This window comes from Garra rufa, chromosome 1, assembly GCF_049309525.1.
Source record: "Garra rufa chromosome 1, GarRuf1.0, whole genome shotgun sequence".
In the NCBI taxonomy this organism is placed as follows: Eukaryota; Metazoa; Chordata; class Actinopteri; order Cypriniformes; family Cyprinidae; genus Garra; species Garra rufa.
This window is the reverse complement of record NC_133361.1, coordinates 21,099,633-21,122,464: the sequence shown is the minus strand read 5'-3', so window position 1 is coordinate 21,122,464 and position 22,832 is coordinate 21,099,633. Positions and strand designations below refer to the sequence as shown.

The 22,832-nt window shown below is 33.0% G+C and overlaps 1 protein-coding gene across 1 annotated transcript in view; it reads right to left on the bottom strand.

The window, feature by feature from the left end:
- The window catches only part of LOC141295723 (adenylate cyclase type 9), a 94,985-nt gene that overhangs the window by 15,913 nt on the left and 56,240 nt on the right, over positions 1 to 22,832 (bottom strand). Inside the window, exons 3-7 of the mRNA XM_073827026.1 lie at positions 14,576 to 14,751; positions 9,004 to 9,099; positions 6,983 to 7,227; positions 4,204 to 4,306; positions 3,748 to 3,956 (exon numbers count right to left, since the gene is read on the bottom strand). Of these exons, the coding sequence (XP_073683127.1) occupies positions 3,748 to 3,956; positions 4,204 to 4,306; positions 6,983 to 7,227; positions 9,004 to 9,099; positions 14,576 to 14,751 (829 nt within the window). The remainder of the gene's footprint in view (positions 1 to 3,747; positions 3,957 to 4,203; positions 4,307 to 6,982; positions 7,228 to 9,003; positions 9,100 to 14,575; positions 14,752 to 22,832) is intronic.

The window sequence follows — 22,832 nt, the reverse complement described above, 5'->3', positions numbered from 1 at the left end:
AAAATGCTGATAAGCAAACAGTTTTGTTTCCCAAAGAAAGTCAATAGGAACTGAAACTGTTTAGTTACCAGCATTCTTCAAAATATCTGGAAGGAATGAGGGTTAGTAAATGATGACAAATTTTCATTTTGGGGTCAATTATCCTTTTAAAATGACTGAATGCAAATGAAACACATTTAAAATGTTAATTTTAGCTACAAAGCATGCTAAAGCTTTTGAATATGAAACAAACATCTGTATCAGCCTGGAACAGATCCAGACACCTGCTGGTTGAAACAGAGGATAAACGTGCAATTCCTCTACATTCTTTAATCATGTGTATTATTCTTTTAGATTTTCAGCTCAGCCCCATTCTGTTACAGCTATATTTGTGGAATTTGTTCATGTTCTGAGGCTTGAAATTCTAGTTTGTAAATACTCTGAATCTGACATGACAGATCATAAGCATTGGAGGCATTTCTGACAAGCATTAAAAAGAATATTTACAGCATATAAAACCTATTTATTTATTTATTTTTACATTTCGGCCTCATCCACACTGGCAGATTTAAATAAGACAAAGTTCATTCAAAAATGAAACTTCTTGTATTATTTATTAACCATCACTTCATTTAATTTTCTACAAACATGGCATGATGTGTTGCACCATATGTGCTTATTCATTAGGATTATTATAGTTTACTAAATCTAAAACCATAAAAAATTGTTTTAAATAAAATAATCATTATCAATAATCAATAATCAACTGAAAAAAAAAATAGATAAAAAGGTTTGTCAAGACAAACTTTAAGTTGGCTTGAGAAAGTCGGACCAGAAAGTTTGAAAACTTTAAAGAAGAACACTAGCATTTTGTTAGCATGTTGCTAACATGATTAGCATGTCGCTAGCATGATTAGAATGTTGCTAGCATGATGTGTACACTAGCATGTTGCTTGCATGATTAGCATATTACTTGCATGTTGTTAACATGATTAGCGAGTTATTAGCATGTTCTTAGCATGATTAACATGTTACTAGCATGTTGTTAACATGATTTGCAAGTTACTAGCATGATTAACAAGTTACTTGCATGCTGTTAACATGATTAGCGAGTTACTATTATGTTTCTAGCATGACTAACATTGTCAATAGCATGTCGTTAACATGATTAACAAGTTACTAGCATGATTAGCAAGTTACTTGCATGCTGTTAACATGATTAACAAGTTACTAGCATGATTAGCAAGTTACTTGCATGTTGTTAACATGATTAGCCAGTTATTAGCATGTTCTTAACATTATTAACAGAGTTGCTAGCATGTGTCTAACATGATTAACAAGTTGCTAGTATGTTACTAGCATGATTAGCAAGTTACTTGCATGTTGTTAACATGATTAGCAAATTATTAGCATGTTCCTAGCATTATTAACAAAGTTGCGAGCATTTGTCTAGCATGATTACTAAGTTGCTAGTATGTTGCTAACATGATTAGCATGTTGTTAACATGATTAACAAGTTACTAGCATGTTTCTGGCAGGTTGTTAGCATGAGCATGTTACTAGCATGTTGTTAACATGATTAACGAGTCATAGCATGTTTCTAGCATTAATAGCATGTTTCTAGCATGTTGTTAACATGATTAGCAAGTTGCTAGCATGTTTCTAACATGATTAACAAAGTTGATAGCATGTGTTAGCATAACTGTCAAGTTACTAGCATTATTTGCATTCACTAGCATGTTTCTTACACATTGCTAACATGATAAGCAAGTTGCTAGCATGTTACTAACATGTTGTTAGCATTACTAGTGTGTCACTAGCATGTTGTTAACATGATTACCATGTCACTAACATGTTTCTAGCATGTTGTTATCATTTTACTAGCATTACTAGCATTTTCACTAACATGTAGTTATCATTTTACTAGCATGTTTCTAGCATGATTAGCATGTTACTAGCATGTTTCTAACATGTTGCTAACAAGATTAGCAAGTTGCTAGCATGTTTCTAACATGATTAACAAAGTTGATAGCATGTGTCTTGCATGATTAGCATGTCACTAACATGTTGCTAGCATGATTAGCATGTTACCAGCATGTTGTTAACATTATTTACAAGTTACTAGCATGTTTCTAGCATGATTAACAAGTTGTTTGTATGTTTCTAGCATGATTAACAAAGTTGCTAGAATGTGTCTAGCATGATTAGCAAGTTGCTAATATGTTTGTAGAATGAATAACAATTTGCTAACATGTGTCTAACATTATTAGCAATTTGCTAGCATGTTACTAGCATGATTAGCACACAGTTAGCATGATTAAAAAGTTATTAGCATGTTTCTAGCATGACTAGCATGTCATTAACATGTTGTTAGCATGGCTAGCATGATTAGCATGTTACTAGAATGTTGCTAGCATGATTCGCAAGTTACTAGCATGTTTCTAACGTGTTGCTAGGATGATTAGCAAGCTACTAGCATGTTTCTAGCATGATTAACAAAGTTGCTAGCATGTCTCTAGCATGGTTACCAAGTTGCTAGTATGTTTCTAACATGATTATCAAGTTGTTAATATGTTTCTAGAATGAATAACAATTTGCTAACATGTGTCTAACATTGTTAGCAAGTTGCTAACATGTTACTAGCATGATTAGCACACAGTTAGCATGATTAACAAGTTATTAGCATGTTTCTAGCATGACATTAACATGTTGTTAGCATGGCTAGCATGATTAGCATGTTACTAGCATGTTGCTAGCATGATTCGCAAGTTACTAGCATGTTTCTAACGTGTTGCTAGGATGATTAGCAAGCTACTAGCATGTTTCTAGCATGGTTACCAAGTTGCTAGTATGATTCTAACATGATTATCAAGTAGCTAGCAGGTTTCTAACATTATTAGCATGTTGCTAGCATTTTACTCCCATGATTAGCATATTGTTAGCATGATTAACAAGTTATTAGCATGTTTCTAGCATGACTAGCATGTCATTAACATGTTGTTAGCATGCTAGAATAATTAGCATGTTACTAGCATGACTAGCATCTTTGCTAGCATGATTAGCAAGTTACTAGCATGTTGTTTGCATGATTATCAAGTTGCTAGCATGTTTCTAGCATGATTAACAAAGTTGCTAGCATGTCTCTAGCATGGTTACCAAGTTGCTAGTATGTTTCTAACATGATTATCAAGTGGCTAGCAGGTTTCTAGCATTATTAGCATGTTGCTAGCATTTTACTGCCATGATAGCATACTGTTAGCATGATTAACAAGTTATTAGCATGTTTCTAGCATGACTAGAATGTCATTAACATGTTGTTAGCATGACTAGCATGACTAACATGTTGCTAGCATGATTACCAAGTTACTAGCATGTTTCTAGTATGTTGCTAGCATGATTATCAAGTTGCTAGCATGTTGCTAACATGATTAGCCAGTTACTAGCATGTTTCTAGCATGATTATCAAGTTGCTAGCATGTTTCTTGCATTATGAGCAAGTCGCTAGCATGTTACTAGCACGATTAGAATATTGTTAGCATGATTTAGATAGATGAGTTTAAATTAATTTGATTGGATTAGATTTTTTCAAGCCAACCTAATAATAATTATATTAAAACTTTTCCAAATGGCATTTTCAGGGCTCAATCATTGTATAGAAAGGGAAAAAAAAGAGTTAGGACAATCAGCTCTTCCATGTTTCATTAAAAACAAGTTCCACAGGTTTCGCTCACATGAGGGTGAGTAAAGGACTGTAATCCTCACACTCACCGTATGGCCAGCACTAGAGCCAAACATTCAAGCACAGCTGCCACTGCGGCCACTATGAGGGGAGGTGTGGGCAGGGGCTGCTGGGTAACCAGGGGTCGCAGGAAGCAAGCCACAGAGAGAGCCAGGAACACACAGCAGCACAGGAGCATGTCTAGAAAAGAGCTGAACGTCGGACTGGCAAATGTCTGGACAGGAGCCTGTGTCTTAACCTGATGATAATCAGAGAGAAAAAGACTAAATTATTCATCAAATCAAGAATTTGATTCAAGAAATACTGCCAGTACAATATGTCCTGTTAGGACACACCACCAGAGGGCAGTACAGACAGCGTAACAAAATATGTCCTGTTTCAGTTTGCAAAAATCACAGACCCTGACCGAGTTCAAACCGGTTGTAAACAAAATGACAGACTGAGAACAAATGGAAAGCGACATGTAAATGGAAGGAACGTCTTACCTCATCTTGGTAGCTGGTCCTGTAAGCCGACTCCAGAGATTTGTCTATGAAAGTGTGGCTCAACTTGTTGATGGGCGGTCTGAAGAAGTAATCTTTCATCAGACTGCAAGGTTGAAGCACAGAAAACAACATTACACTGGGGTGGAATTCACTTGGAATCTGTTGCATCAGTTGTTTATATGCATGGAAAGAGTTTGCATTGAAAAGAGGCAGCTGTGCGGTGAAACAAAAAGAAAATGGCTGGTTTGAAAAGATATATACACACTTTACAATTTCTTTTATCAGTAAATCACACAGAAATTAAAATGTACTGACACAGATTTGGAGAAAAGCAGCATTGCATCACTTGCTCATCAATGGATCCTTTGTAGTGAATGGGTGCCGTCAGAATGAGAGTCAAACAGCTGATAAAACAAGATGTTAATTCATGGACTGGAGTGGTGTGGTTTACTAATGGATTATTGTGATGTTTTTATCAGCTGTTTCGAGTCTCATTCTGACGGCACCTATTCACTGCAGTGGATCCATTGGTGAGCAAAACGTAATACTATTTTTTTTTTTATACAAACACAGTTTTTCACTTCACAGGATTTTAATTCATGGACTGGAGTGGTGTGGATTACTAATGGATTATTGTGATGTTTTTATCAGCTGTTTGGTCTCTCATTATGACGGCACCCATTCACTTCAGTGGATCCATTGGTGAACAAAACGTAATACTATTTTTTTAATATACAAACATTCAGATTTTCACTTCACAAGATGTAAATTGATGGTCTGAAGTGGCGAGGCGTGGATTAATTGTGGATTATTGTGATGTTTTTATTAGTTGTTTGGACTCTCATTCTGACGGCACCCATTCATTGAAGAGGATCCATTGGTGAGCATCTGATGTAATAAACATGCAGCTTTTTACTTCTCAATATATTAATTGATGGACTGGAGTGGTGTGGATTACATGTGAAATACTGTGATGTTTTTATCAGATGTTTGATCTCTTATTCTGACGGCACCCATTCACTGCAGAGGATGCATTGGTGTGCAAATCTAAATACTATTTTTTTTTCCTTACAAACACGCAGCTTTTTACTTCTCAATATGTTAATTGATGGACTGGAGTGGTATGGATTACATGTGAAATACTGTGATGTTTTTATCAGATGTTTGATCTCTTATCCTGATGGCACCCATTCACTGCAGAGGATGCATTTGTGTGCAAAACTAAATACTATTTTTTTTTCTTACAAACATGCAGATTTTCACTTCTCAAGATATTAATTCATGGACTGGAGTGGTGTGGATTACTAATGGATTATTGTGATGTTTTTATCAGCTGTTTGGTCTCTTATCCTGATGGCACCCATTCACTGCAGAGGATGCATTGGTGTGCAAAACTAAATACTTTTTTTTTCCTTTCAAACATGCAGATTTTCACTTCACAAGATGTTAATTGATGGTCTGGAGTGCCATGGAGTGGATTACTTGTGAATTATTGTGAAGTGTTTTATCAGATGCTTAAACTTTCATTCTGACGGCACCCATTCACTGCAGAGGATCCATTGGTGAACAAGTGATGTAATACTTTTTTTATAATAAACATGCAGCTTTTCACTTCATAAAACATTAATTGGTGGACTGGAGTGGTGTGGATTATTGTGATGTTTTTATCAGCTGATTGTACTCCCATTCTGACGGCACCCATTGACTATTCACAGGATCAATTGGTGAGCAAAACATGTAATAATATTTTTTTTCTTATAAACATGCAGCTTTTCACTACACAAGATATCTGATAGACTGGATAGACTCGGATTATTATAAAAAAAAGTATCAGCTGTTTGGTCTCTTATTCTGACGGCACCCTTTCATTACAAAGGATCCATTTGTGAGCAAGTAATGCAATACTATTTTTTTCTTATTAACATACATCTTTTCACTTCACAAGACATTAACTGATGTATTGGAGTGGTGTGGATTACTTATGGACTATTGTGATGTTTTTATCAGCTGTTTGGTTTCTTATTCTGACGGCACCCATTCTTTGCAGAAGATCCACTGCTGAGCAAGTGATGTAATACTATTTTTTTCTCATTAACATGCAGCTTTTCACTTCACAAGATGTTAATTGATGGCCTGGAGTTGTGTAGATTAATTGCGGATTATTGTGATGTTTTATCAGCTGTTTTGGAGTCTCATTCTGACGGCACCCATTCACAGCATCTATTGGTGAGAAATTAATGCAATGACACATTTCTCCAAATCTGTTCTAATGATGAAACAAACTCAAATACATCTTGGATTGCCTTAGTTTAAGTAAACCTTCATTTTTGGGGAAACTATTCCTTTAAAATATATATTTTCTCTTTTTTTTTTTTTTGTGCTTATGTGTGACAATTGATGTTAAATGTTTTACCAAATTTCTTTCTTTTTCTTTTTATAGATTTTACAGTTTTTCATTAAGTGTCTTTTGGTGAATTGTAGGATCAATTTGAACCTAGTTAAACTGGATTTTGAACAGTTTTTGCACTAAAATCCTATACACACACAAGTACGCACAACTATTCAGTACAATGAAAGCGTTTATAGAGGAAGACAAGAAAAATGGACCATCCAGGACCGCAGGACACACATAGTACATCATAGCACACTACATCAAAGTGCATCAAGTGTCCCTCTGGGAACAGCATGACCTCCGCTAGCAGCCGTTAAACAATAACGTTCCATCTTGTCTGACATTTTTGTCCCAGCGGGCCTCGTCCTCACTGCTGTCGTTTCCTACCTGTCCTCCTTTATCACGTCCACAAAGTGAGCGTCGCTCCTCTCGCGGAAGTTTTTGGAGCGCAGTGGGATGAGGGCAGAGTGGTCCATGGTTCCCATGCTGCTGAGGCCTCCTCCTCCTCCGGGCCACTTCTTCTCCTTCTCTTGCAGCATTTCGCACAGAGAGGTCTGGCTGTGGTTCAGCGGCTGCTCCAGATGAGGACTTAACAGGCCATTAAGAGTCTTGGGACTCCTGCCAGACGCTCCCTAAAGAAGATTCAGATGGACGATACAAACTATGAGAGAATTGCAGCAAACCGTTGTTAATAAAAGGGCATTTCAACACATAAGACACTCTCTAGTGAGTACTTCTATGCATATCTTGGTGCTAGTACCATGGCATTTACAGGCGAATCACACAAGAATTTGTCACTTCAACCAAACATCTAAAGAAATTTTTTTTTTTACTTACTACAAACAAATAAGAAAGACTTTTTTCATTGTGATATTATTTTGATGACAATTAAGTACATTCATGAGTCCAGATTTATCCATCTATCTACAGTTGAAGTCAAAAGTTTACATACAGCTTGCAGAATCTGCAAAATAGTAATTATTTTACCAAAATAAAAGGAATCATACAAAATGCATGTTATTTTTTATTTAGTACTGACCTGAATAAGACATTTCACAGAAAAGATTTTACATATAGTTCACAAAATAATAGTTCAAAAGTTCAAAATTTTACATACGCTTGTTTCTTAATACTGTGTTGTTTCCTGAATGATCCACAGCTGTTTTTTTTGTTTTTTTTGTTTAGTGATAGTTGTTCATGTGTCCCTTGTTTGTCCTGAACAGTTAAACTGCCTGATGTACTTCCGAAAAATCCTTCAGGTCCCACAAATTCTTTGGTTTTCCAGCATTTTTGTGTATTTGAACCCTTTCCAACAATGATTGTATGATTTTGAGATCCATCTTTTCGCACTGAGGACAACTGAGGAACTCATATGCAACTATTACAGAAGGTTCAAACACTCACTGATGCTCCAGAAGGAAACACCATGCATTAAAAGTTGAATTGAAGATGTGTACATTTTTCTTATTTTGCCTATATACTGTAGCACATTTTTTTCCATTTAGTACTGCCCTTCAGAAGCTACAAAATATGCTTACATGTTTCCCAGAAGACAACATAAATCAAATTTACCCTGATCTCCAAATCTCAAAAGTTTTCGTGCTTCCTTCTGGAGCATCATTGAACCTTCTGTAGTTGCAATAGTAAATTTTATCACATTGAAATCAGGACTGCACATGCTCGAAATGTTCGAAATAGCACAGCTCCAGGCTACTTATGCAGTATATAAACTGTGCAGAGTATGCACATTTTTTCATATGCAAGAGGACAGAGACGACCTGACATTTGCTGAAATGTGCAGCGTACAACCACAGCATACTGCAAGTAATACTTCAATGCACTGTGACTTTCAGATATAATGAATGCACTTTAAAAAATGTCCGCGATTTTTTCATTTCATTTTGCATTTAGTTGTACAGCGATGCAATCAAATGTCGCAATTAAAAAGTAAAACCTGTTTATATTTTCTCGATGCATTATTTATTTGGCAATGCAAAACTATTTTAATGTCTGAGATTACTAGTCTCACTGAATTAAACATGCACAATGTTTAACATAATGAGATCATGTAGCAAGTATGACTATTGTTTGAAATGTTAATGGTTACTTTATAGCTTCACTAAATAATTTAAAATAAAACAAGAGTGCACAGTATGCTATTATTCCATGTTAAAATGGTTAATGTATATTACAACCAATAGGTGGCGCTATCTGGTAGCCTTGTAATGAACCATTGCTCTATCTAATCAACATAGCAGGAAATTTCATTAAGAGCATTTCAATTATTTATTGAAACTCCCTTGTAGTTTCTAAGCTGCACCAAACAAAGCAGTTTAGATGGAGATGAAATTCTGGAACATTCTGGATTTTCTCATTCTGCTCAGTGAGATCAGGTATATGATTCTCACCTTGCTGTTGACGGTTTTGTGGTCAGGATCCGAGCAGCTGTTGCTGTGAACCGCCCCGTCTTCAGAAGCTAACACACCACATGAGGGACAGACAGACTGATGAAAGAGAAGCAGAAAAACATGAAATGGAATTATGTGCAGCAGAAAGAACTCAAATTCTTCACGTACTCAGTTTTAATTCAATAAAAAGCTAAAGTTGTAAACAACACTGCACACGGAAAGATCAGTGATGCTATACTGTTGACAAATATTAGTATGCTTAGTGTTTTTAGTGATTGCTATGTCATTTCTAGGTGTTTTTTACTAGTTTGATGCTGGCTTCACGTGCTATCGGAATTATCGTAAATGCAAGTTTCCTATTAGGAAATTGGACATTAACAGCCTCTAAAATTGTATTTACTTCTGGGAAACTCTGAGATTATTTCGATTAAACTTTAAACATGGTGGAAGGGACAACAATTGCTGCTGTCAGTGTCAGTGCTATTCTTTATTATTTCTTTTAACAACAGCTACATCACCTTGTCTTGCCGATAAAGTAGTGCCTATTTATATACGGCTGCGGTCAGAAGTTTACATCCCACTTTCAAAATCTGCACAATGTTAATTATTTTACCAAAATAAGAGAGATCATACAAAATGCATGTTATCGTTTATTTAGCACTGACATTAATACGATATTTCACATAATAGATGTTTACATATAGTCCACAAGAGAAAATAATAGTTGAGTTGATAAAAAATTACCCTTTTCGAAAGTTAATACTGTGTTGTTACTTGAATGATCCACAGCTGAGTTTTTTGTCAGCAAGTGTTTGATTACAAACATTCTTCACACATAAGAAAGAAAGGTGTTTGTACTAACGTTTGGAGAGAGCTGTTTGAGACCAAATAACTTTGCATAAACAATTTATTAAAGGAATAGTTTAGTCAAAATTAAATTTGCAAAACAGAAATGAAACTCCTGAAAATGTACTCAGACTATCCAGGATGTAAATTGTTTCTTTGTTTCTTCATGAGAACAGATTTGGAGAAATTTAGCATTTTATCACTTGCTCACCAAAGGATCCTCTGCAGTGAATGGGTGCCGTCAGAATGAGAGTCCAAACAGCTGATTAGAAACATCACAATAATCCACACCACTCCAGTCCATCTATTAACATTTTGTAAAGTGAAAATGTGAGTTTGTATAAGAAACAAATCCGTAAGTAAGATGTTTTAACTTCAAACTGTCGCTTCTGGACAAATATGAGTACATAATAAAAAGTCTATCCTCCGTTGTCTTCTCACAAGTATTTTAGCTGAAAAGCAATGGTTTAAAGTTAAAACACCTTAATGAAGTATTTGTTTCTTATAAACATACAGCTTCACACTTCACAAGATTAATTGTAGATTATTGTGATGTTTTTATCAGCTGTTTGGACTCTTATTCTGATGGCACCCATTCACTGCAGAGGATGCATTAGTGAGCAAGTGATTAAATCCTTTTTCCCTGTATAAACATGCAGCTTTTCACTTCCCAAGACGTTAACCGATGGACTGGAGTGGTGTGGATTAATTGTAGGTTATTGTGATGTTTTTATCAGCTGTTTGGACTCTTATTCTGATGGCACCCATTCACTGCAGAGGATGCATTAGTGAGCAAGTGATTAAATCCTTTTTTCCTGTATAAACATGCAGCTTTTCACTTCCCAAGACGTTAACCGATGGACTGGAGTGGTGTGGATTAATTGTAGGTTATTGTGATGTTTTTATCAGCTGTTTGGACTCTTATTCTGATGGCACCCATTCACTGCAGATGATGCATTAGTGAGCAAGTGATTAAATCCTTTTTTCCTGTATAAACATGCAGCTTTTCACTTCCCAAGACGTTAACCGATGGACTGGAGTGGTGTGGATTGATTGTAGGTTATTGTGATGTTTTTATCAGCTATTTGGAGTCTCATTCTGATGGCACCCATTCACTGCAGAGGATCGGATCCATTAGTGAGCAAGTGATGTAATACTTTTTTTCCCCCTTATAAACATGAAGCTTTTCACTTCACAATATTTTAACTGATGGGCCGGAGTGGTGTGGCTTAATTGTGGATTATTGTGATGTTTTTATCAGCTGTTTGGAGTTTCATTCTGACGGCACCCATTCACTGCAGAGGATCCATTGGTTTGCAAGTGATGTAATACTTTTTTTCCCCCTTATAAACATGTAGCTTTTCACTTCACAAGATGTTAATTGATGGACTGGAGTGGTGTGGATTAATTGTGGATTACTGTGATGTTTTTAAGAGAGTCTCATCACAGAGTCTCATTTTGACGGTACCCATTCACTGCAGAGGATCCAATGGTGAGCAAGTGAAATAACACATTTCTCCAAATCTTTTCCAATGAGGAAACTAACTCTTGAATGGCCTGAGGGTGAGTAAATTTTGCCAAATGGAAGAACATTTCTTCATAACGCTGAGAGAACCTTTCCAGAACGTTAGTTTGTTTGGATGATAGTCGTTTTCAATTTCTTGCTCTAAGTTTAATGCCTAAGGGTTTGTTCAAATCTCTAACTCCAGTTTTGAAAACCAGCAGTAGTGATGCCAGCTTTAGCAAGCGGCTCTAAAATATGTCGCATCTGCCATTTAACATTTGCTGTTTGAATATGCAAGGGATTAAAAACCAGCAGCATTTGGCCTCAGAGATGAATAATTACTACAGACAAAGACAGACAGACTCTCGCTTCCTCTCGCTGCTGTTTCGCCTGCTCTCCTTATCTTATTTTCCCACTATCGCTTGCAACCCGAAGTCCCATCAGTTGAAGTGCAATGACGAGGGTATCTTTTGCAAAGGCTGCTGGGTAACGTGGCGTCCTCTGAAAGGTTGCCTGGATGAATGCATTGTGCATTTAACTGATCGATCACATTTAAAAGGAGAGGAGGCGGCATTGCACACGGCACATTGTGATCTCACAGATCAGGTCTGGCCACGCTCGCTTATTGACGTGCCCGTTGTGATCCCTCACGGCCTTCTGCAAATCACTGCAGTGTTTCACACAATGAATCAGCATGGTGTGTGTTTGCAGCGCGGCCTTTTCATCAGTGAATGGAATAATGCTGTTCGAAGAACACTTGAGTGAAAGCAACATGCACAGAGACAGACTGTTTATTAACATAAAGTAAAAGCCAATACAACATCTGATACCTACTTGTATTCATATATTGTATTTTAAATTAATACAATATATTATTACTATATATATATTAAGACAAATAAGACAAATATTAAAATAAATATAACAAATATTAAACATCAAGATATTTATTTTAATTTGTGATAATGAACATACATTTTTCTAGTTTTGTCAAGCTCTAAGTATTTTATTGAGAAGAAATTGGTGATTTTAAAACAAATAAAAATGTCATATAAATTTATTGGTAATAAAACACAGACGGACATTTAATACTGAATTACAGAACTGAATTATTTCAAATGATATAATACATTATTATAGAATTATTAAATAATTATATTTATTTTAACTCATATTTAACTTGTGTATTTCACTTTCTTTCTATTTTTATGTTACATTTTTGTTACAACTTATACTGTATTATGTGACATTATATGATATGATCTTATATAGTACATTGTTAATTGTAAATATAACAATGAATGAATAATACTGATTAATATTAATAATATATAATTTGTCATTATAACATCATCATGCATCATTATATTGTATATTACACTGATAATTGCTAACATTAAAATAATAAATTAATAATAAGTAATAAAAAATGAATATAATTTTTTTATTATAGCACATATTTTTGCAATTTATTAAATTGTTAATTAAAATAATTATACAAAAATTAATCAATACCAATAAGCAATAATTATAATATGTATATTTACATGAATGAAAACCATAATTTTAAATTGTTTTATTTTAATTATTTATTTTACATTTTTTTGTAATATATTAAATTGTTAATAGTAATAATTAAATAAAGTTAATCATTAATTAATCAGCAACAAGAAACAATAATAATATTTATACTTACAGAAATAAAACGAAAACCATAATTTAAATGGTTCATTTAATATTTTAATTATTTATTTTATATTTTTGTAATATATTAAATTGTTGATATTAATTTGTTAAATAATTATGTAATTCATCAAAAAAAAATAATTATAATATGAAACAGAAACGAACAGAAATGAAATTAAAAGCATAATTTAAAATAGTTTTATTTTAATTATTTATTTTATATTTTTTATAATATATTAAATTGTTAATAGTAATTATTGAAATAATTAACAATTACCGGTTATCAACAAGAACAATTAAAAATTATAGTATTTAATTTATACTTATATAAATAACATGCAAATGATTATTTAATTATTTTATTTAAAATACTTATTTAATTTTTTGTAATATATGAAATTGTTAATAGTCATTATTAAACTGAAATTAAATGAAAAGCATCACTTACAATTATTTTATTGCAATTATTTATTTTTTATTTGTTGTAATATATTAAACTGTTAATAGTAATTATTTAAACAATTATTCAATAATTGATCAAAAAATAAATAATAATGATAATATTTATACTTAGAGAAATAGAATGAAAACCATCATATAAAATAATTTTAATTGTTTACTTCATATTTTTGCAATATGTTAAATTGTTAATAGTAATTATTAAAATAATTATTCAATAATTAATCAGTAACAATCAGCAATAACAATAATATTTATACTTTCAGAAATAAAATGAAAACCATCATTTAAAATTGATTTGTTTTAATTATTTATTTTATATTTTCGTAATATATTAAATTGTTAATAGTAGTAATTAAAATAATGAATAAGTACCGGTAATTAACAAGAACAAGTAAAAATTATAATATTTAATTTATACTTTTAGAAATAAAATGAAAATAATTATTTAATTATTATAATATAACAACACTCCAAGTTTCTGTAAATAAAAAAAGCTAAAAAGGGAGAAGCTTTGTCATTACAGCAGAAGTACCAGAAATATCTTTGACCTCACGTTCAAATATGTGACCCCAGACCACAAAACCCGTCATAAGGGTCATTTTTGAAAGCTGAATAAACAAGATTTCCATTGATGTTTGGTTTGTTAGGATAGGACACTATTTGGCAGAGATACAACTATTTGAAAATGTAGAATCTGAGGGTGCAAAAAAATCAAAATACTGAGAAAATGGCCTTTAAAGTTGTCCAAATGAAGTTCTTAGCAATGCATATTATTAATCAAAATGAAGTTTTGATATATTTACGGTAGGAAATTTACCAAATATCTTCATGGAACATGATCTTAATATCCTAATGATTTTTGGCATAAAAGAAAAATCTATAATTTTGATTATTAAGGTTTTGTGGTCACATACTGTTTTTGACAGCAGACAAAAAAGGTTGAGACCTGCTGCACTAAATCACTTACCTACAATGTGATTACAAGGTTGCACATTAAAACATCACTTTGAATTATGTAGAATAAATGAGTTTGGTGCTGGGCGTGTACGTGGTCTAAGTGCATGTGGGACGGACCTTAGCTCTGTCTGGGACGGGGGGCAGCGCGCAGGCGGAGGATGTGATGTCAGGGCTGGGGCTGAAGGACGAGGCGCTGAGAGATTTTCTGAGCTCAGGAGCCACCAAAGCAGACGGAGGGCAGCTCCACTGGGCATGCTTCACCTTCCTCCCGGAAATCAGATACGTCTTAAGACCTGCAGAGGACACACACACATTCAGTGACCATCGAGTCCCAGCAGTGTTTGTCCACATCAGTTTGGTTCATTGTACATTGACCTGAGTTGACAGCGTTCGAATGAATTCATCAATCAACTCTGAGCAAACACATGGAGTGTGAAGAGAAACACTTACAGAAACACACCGCAGTACACACTGTCCACTTTTTGTCACGACCAAGACATTTTGCAGATTGCAGATGGTACTTTTCACAAAAACAACAAAATAGAAAAAAAAAATACATATACATGTATTTTCTTTTTCTGTAAATGGTCAGTGAAAAGATGTATTTATAAATATTACATGATTTTTTTTTCTACTTATTTCAGATGAGGTTTGCCATTTTTGGGATATTTGAAACCCCTAAGTGTCATTTTGTTATCTTCTAACCAAAAATCAATCATTCAATCAAAAAAAATTATAGAATTAAAAAAAATTTAAAATGTAAAAAAAACCAACTTTTTTTTATTTATATACAATAACCAACTGAATAGTTGTCTTCTAACAACAAACATCAATATAATAATAATAAATACAATTAAAATAAAACAAGAGTGAGTTAGGCTTAATTTATAGTAAGCGATAAAATTAAATAATTGTTTCCATACAATAATCAGCTGAATTGTGTGGTGTTGTTGTCTTCTAAAAATAAATATTAAAATAATAAAATACAACTAAAATAAAACAAGAGGGAGTTAGACTTCATTTATAGTTATCAATAAAAAAAAATAAAAAATAAATAAATAAATACAAACATGACACGATTAGGTAAAATTTTATATATATATATAAAATTTTACCTAATCGTGTCATTTTGTTGTCTTCTATCAATAAACATCAAAATAATACAAAATAAATACAATTAAATTGAACAAGAGTAAGTTAGGCTTCATTTATTAAATAAATATATATAAAATATATTTGTGGTTTCGTTGTCTTCTAAAATTAAATTAAATTAAAATAAATTAAATTAAATTAAATTTGTTATCTTCTAACAATAAACATCAAAATAATACAAAATAAATACAATTAAATTAAACAAGAGTAACTTAGACTTCATTTATAGTTATCAATAAATAAAATAAAATAAAGCATATAATAATTTTTCCCCCATACAATAACCAGCTGAACTGTGTGGTTTTGTTGTCTTCTTTAAATTAAATTAAATTAAATTAAATTAAATTAAAGAAGAGTTAAGGTAGGCTACATTTATAGTTATCAATAAAATAAAATAAAACAAAATAATCAAATTAAATTAAAACGAGAGATGTAAGGCTTCATTTACAGTTACAAATAAAATAAAATAAATATGTAATCCTTTTCCCTGTATGATAACTAACTGAATAGTTCGGTTTTGTTATCTTCTAACAATAAACATCGAAATAATAAAATAAAATAAAAATAAAACAAGAGTAATTTAGACTTCATTTATAATTATCAATAAATAAAATAAAATATTTAATAATTTTTCCCCCATATAATTACCAACTAAACTGTGTGGTTTTGTTGTCTTCTAAAAATAAAAATTTAATTAAATTAAAGAAGAGTTAAGGTAGGCTTCATTTATAGTTATCAATAAAATAAAATAAAACAAAATAATTTAATTTAATTTAAAATTTAATTTAATTTAATTTAAGCTTCATTTACAGTTATCAAAAACATAAAATACAAAATGTAATCCTTTTTCCCCATTCGATAACAATAAACATCAAAATAATAAAATAAAATTAAAATAAATTAAAATAAAACATGAGTAATTTAGACTTCATTTATAATTATCAATAAATAAAATAAAATAACATATTTAATCATTTTTCCTATCTGATAACTAACTGAATATTTTGGTTTTGTTATCTTTTTAAAATACAATAACCATCATGGTTCAATGGCTGAGTCTGATGAAATACAACCAAAACTACACTTCATGTAAAATATACAGATATATTCCTGGGCAGGTGGTAATAGGCATTCAAATGATGTCCTGGCTGTCATAACATTATAAAAATTAAATACAATTTTTCAGGAATGTCTGCAGGGCTTTGCCCAAGATCTCACTACGGTCATACAATCTGACAAGCAATAATCATAAATGACAATTACATTTACTATATTATCCTGATCCAATCAGGCTTGTAAAACCAGATGATTCGGTAGGGAAATGAGAGGTCAGTAGAATCAAGACTGGCTAAAAAGCTGGTTTAGCTGATCTCTCAACTAACAAATACTCAAAACCCAACTAAAACCAGCAAACCATGCATCAGGCTATATAAAGAACACATTACTTTAAGTGATAATTTGTATTGATTTCTAATTCATCAGCAGCTCAGTTTGTCTCTGAAGTAATCAGACCTTCCACTGAGAGAGTAAAATGAATCTTCAGTCGCTGTACTGATGAAACATCCTCACAGTCTCTCTGTCAAACACCTGCTGAACGCATCTATTTTCTGGAAAGGAGCTGGAGATACAAATAAAAATCCACAGGGAGGCTTGATAGAGGAAGAGAAAATAAGAAGCACTGACTGTGAGAGGTCAAGTGTTTTATAGCCACAACTAAAAGAGTCGCTTTACACCAAAATACAGGCAGCTTTAGCCAGACAGCTTCGGCTGACAGCTTCAGAACTAAAAACGTCTGGGGCAATGTCAATGTTTGGACTAAACGTCTGTGTTCGCGTCCTCACGCACGTAATTCACCTGCCAGCGAACAGCGACTGCGTTCTGGCAGGAGATACACAAGCTGGCGCAGATCTGGGGCCCGGCGTAAAACGCTTTTATAACTTCATTAATATTTAACGAGGTTTGAAAATGGGGATTTCAATTTGGCCACTTCACCAAGATGACAACTTGGAAACAACAAAACCCTTGGAGGAAAATGTGTGCTGGGATTTATTAGACTAACCCTGGGCTTTATAACATACTGATGTGAAAAAAATAAAAATGAATAGTAAAATACAATCATTTTGTATATTTCAGTAGCCTACCTGATGATCTATTTAGCATAGTTATATGACATATGGCAAGCCGTTTTCGCCTAAAATATACTAAGCGTTACTCGTCGTAATTGCATTTTTACTAGTAACAATTCAATTAGAGAGCTCTATAATTCCTTTCCTACTAGTAACAATTCATTTAGAGAGCTCTCTAAATCAATTTTCACTAGTAACAATTCCAATTACAGAGCTCTACAAATGAATTTTTACTAGTCATATGTCTCCATTGACTTCCATTCATTTTTAATTACTGAGCAATACAACATAATTTTTACTAGTAAGAATTTCAATTAGAGAGCTCTACAATTGAATTATTACTAATAACAATTATAATTAGAGATCTCTCTAAATCAGTTTATACTAGTAATAATTCCAATTAGAGAGCTCTCTAATTCAATTGTTACTATAGTAAGGACTGAAGTAGAGAGCTCTTTAATTCAATTACAGAGCTCAGCAATTAAACATAGCCTTAATGTGGTTTTTTACTAGCTCTGCACTTGCATTTTTCCTAGTAAGAATTGAATTAGAGAGCTCTCTAATTAGAATTGTTACTAGTAAAAACTGAATTAGAGAGCTCTTTAATTGGAATTATTACTTGTAAATATTTATTTAGAGAGCCCTCTAATTGGAATTGTTACTAGTAAGAATTTAATTGTAAAGCTCTGTAATTAAAATGAATGGAAGTCAACGGAGACATATGACTAGTAAAAATTAATTTGTAGAGCTCTCTAATTGGAATTGTTACTAGTAGGAACTGAATTATAGAGCTCTATAATTGAATTGTTACTAGTAAAAATGCAATTATGACAAGTAACACATTGTATATTTTAGGCGAAAACGGCTTGCCATACATATGCTTAATGTGTTTTTTTTTTACTAGTAAGAATTGAATTATAGAGCTCTTTAATTAATATTGTTACTAGCAGGAACTGAATTATAGAGCTCTATAATTGAATTGTTATTAGTAAAAATGCAACTATGACGAGTAACACAGTATATTTTAGGCGAAAACGGCTTGCCATACATATCCTTAATGTGTTTTTTTACTAGTAAGAATTGAATTATAGAGTTCTGTAACTGCATTTTTGCTAGTAATAATTAAATTAGAGAGCTCTCTAATCAGAATTTTACTAGTAAAAACTGAATTAGAGAGCTCTCTAATTGTAATCGTTACTAGTAAGAATTTAATTGTAGAGCTTTGTAATTAAAAATTAATGGAAGTCAATGGAGACATTTGACTAGTAAAAATTAATTTGTAGAGCTCTCTAATTGTAATTGTTACTAGTAATAATTGAATTAGAGAGCTCTCTAATTATAACTGTTACTAGTAAAAATGTAATTATAGAGCTCTCTAATTGAATTGTTACTAGTAAAAATGCAATTACGATCAGTAACGCTTAGTATATTTTAGGCTAAAATGGCTTGCCATATATGACATTTCAAATGCCTTGATAAGATACATATAAGCAAAGGTAATGATGCACTGTGCAAAAAACAAAAAAACAAAACAAAAAACAATGCAGTGCACAATACTGAGTGTAATTTATGATGATTATTGTATTAACACTCAATTGGGGGTGAAGGAACACTCTGGCAAATGAAAGGAAATGTAATACACCTTATTAGCCTGGCTCATGAATATTAATTTTCATTTAAATAAACATTCACCTAGTGATCCTACTGATTTGCTGAAAATGTAACATAGGGAAATGTAAATGTATGCATACAGTAGATAAATGTGAAATATTATTAAGAATATATGTTATGATATAATGAATATATTATTGTTGTGCAGTCCAACTGAGCAAATAAATAAATACCCTAAAAACATATGACACACCTTATGAATATTAATTAACATAACAACATAACGTTCAGCAATTTTATATATAAACTCATATTTAATAGGATAATAAAATCATATATAATAATTCTTGAGACTTAATACTAACACTAATATATACGCACACATACGTACACATTTAATAATATAGTAGTTGTCTAACAAAAAACAAGCCATCAAAATAAAAACTAAAATAAAAACATAAAATATAATAATAATAATTTATAATAAAAAATATATATTTTTATTTTATGTATATTTTAATTAATAAAATAGAATCAATATATAGTGTACTGTAAGCCTATTATCACAAAATAAAATTTTAACCAGACCTTTACACACACACACACACACACACACACACACACACACATATATATAGTTCTTTTATTTTGTAAACCTTATAAATATATAAGGTTTACAAAATAAAACCTTATATTATATATATATATATATATATATATATATATATATATATATATACTCTCTCTGTTATATTGCAGCCATTTGCTGAAATCATTTAAGTTAATTTTTTTTTTTCCTTATTAATGTACACACAGCACCCCATATTGACAGAAAAACACAGAATTGTTGACATTTTTGCATATTTATTAAAAAGAAACTGAAATATCACATGGTCCTAAGTATTCCGACCCTTTGCTCAGTATTTAGTAGAAGCACTAATACACTAATACAGCCATGAGTCTTTTTGGGAAAGATGCAACAAGTTTTTCACACCTGGATTTGGGGGTCCTCTGCCATTCCTCCGTGCAGATCCTCTCCAGTTCTGTCAGGTTGGATGGTAAACGTTGGTGGACAGCCATTTTTATGTTTCTCCAGAGATGCTCAATTGGGTTTAAGTCAGGGCTCTGGCTGGGCCATTCAAGAACAATCACGGAGTTGTTGTGAAGCCGCTCCTTCGTTCTTTTAGCTGTGTGCTTAGGGTCATTGTCTTGTTGGAAGGTAAACCTTCGGCCCAGTCTGAGGTCCTGAGCACTCTGGAGGTTTCCGTCCAGGATATCCCCTGTACTTGGCCGCATTCATCTTTCCCTCGATTGCAACCAGTCGTCCTGTCCCTGCAGCTGAAAAACACCCCCGCAGCATGATGCTGCCACCACCATGCTTCACTGTTGGGACTGTATTGGACAGCTGATGAGCAGTGCCTGGTTTTCTCCACACATACCGTTAAGAATTAAGGCCAAAAAGTTCTATCTTGGTCTCATCAGTCCAGAGAATCTTATTTCTCACCATCTTGGAGTCCTTCAGGTGTTTTTTAGCAAACTCCATGCGGGCTTTCATGTGTCTTGCAATCTGTCATAAAGCCCCGACTGGTGGAGGGCTGCAGTGATGGTTGACTTTCTACAACTTTCTCCCATCTCCCGACTGCATCTCTGGAGCTCAGCCGCAGTGATCGTTGGGTTCTTCTTTACCTCTCTCACCAAGGCTCTTCTCCCCCGATAGCTCAGTTTGGCCAGACGGCCAGCTCTAGGAAGGGTTCTGGTCGTCCCAAACGTCTTCCATTTCAGGATTATGGAGGCCACTGTGCTCTTAGGAACCTTAAGTGCAGTAGAAATTTTTTTTGTAACCTTGGCCAGATCTGTGCCTTGCCACAATCCTGTCTCTAAACTCTTCAGGCAGTTCCTTTGACCTCATGATTCTCATTTGCTCTGACATGCACTGTGAGCTGTAAGGTCTTATATAGACAGGTGTGTAGTTTTCTTAACCAAGTCCAATCAGTATAATCAAACACAGCTGGACTCAAATGAAGGTGTAGAACCATCTCAAGGGCTGTATCCGAAATCGCCCCCTATACCCTCAAATAGTGCACTATTTGAGGGGACAGCCATTTTAAGTGGTGTTCGAAACCATAGTGGACGTTCTCGAGTGCACTCATTCACTCCCACAATGCACCGCAAAAACGAGTGTACAACCGATGTACGCTCAACAGCTAGAGATAACCCATAATGCACTGTGAGAGTCGCGCGCCGACTGAATTCCCGCGTCTCTCCAGACGATGGCGCCCGCAGCTGAATCATCCATCTGTTCGTTTTACAACGCGCTCGTCCACTGCGTAATACAGCGTACAACACAAGTACAAATTTGTTGTAAATTGATTATTAAATTGTTTAACCAAGGTTTATACATAAACTCCTTGACATAGTTCAAGATAAATCCTTTAATCTTACTACTCGAACTGTCCGTTTTAAATGATTGTTAAACAGTAAGCAATACTATGCAAAAGCGGCAGTCCTTCCGGTGCACTTAGTGTCCGAATTCACTCACTCGTTTTCATTCACTCCTTCAAGTGAACTGTACGAGTGGACTAATGTAGGGAATAGTGAATAGGGTATAGGGGGCCATTTCGGATACAGCCACAGATGATCAGAAGAAATGGACAGCACCTGAGTTAAAAATATGAGTTTCACAGCAAAGGGTCTGAATACTTAGGAACATGTGATATTTCAGTTTTTCTTTTTTAATAAATCTGCAAAAATCAACAATTCTGTGTTTTTCTGTCAATATGGGGTGCTGTGTGTACATTAATGAGGGAAAAAAATGATTTCAGCAAATGGCTGCAATATAACAAAGAGTGAAACATTTAAGAGGGTCTGAATACTTTCCGTACCCACTGTATATATATATATCATTGTCCTTAAAGGTATAACTAAACAGTCAATGTGTGGCTATACAGTAATTATTTAAAGAAAAGAAAAGAAAAGAAAAGAAAAGAAAAGAAAAGAAAAGAAACCAGAAGTCTAAGTTAGACTTGGTTTATATAGTTTTATATATAATATATTATTTAACATATATTATTTTAATTTATATATAATATAACAATGTAAAATAGAACCTTTTTACCAATATTTCGGACATTTTAAAACTTTTGTGTAGTTTTGTTATTGTCTAACAAAAATTAAAATAATCTAAAAAAATAAATAAAAAATATTGTAATAATACTAAATAAAATAAAATATAAATGAAACCAGAAGCCAATAGACTTCTATATACATTATATAATATATATTATAGAATATATTATTCATTATTATTACAAACACACAACTGTAACATTGTTATAATTACAATACACTATTTTATATCAAATTGTGCATCCCCACTAAACAAACAAATGAATTAATAAATAAATCAATAAAATTCTAATTTGGGGGGACATATGATATACCTCATTAACCTGCCTCATGAATATTAATTAGGTGACATAACATTT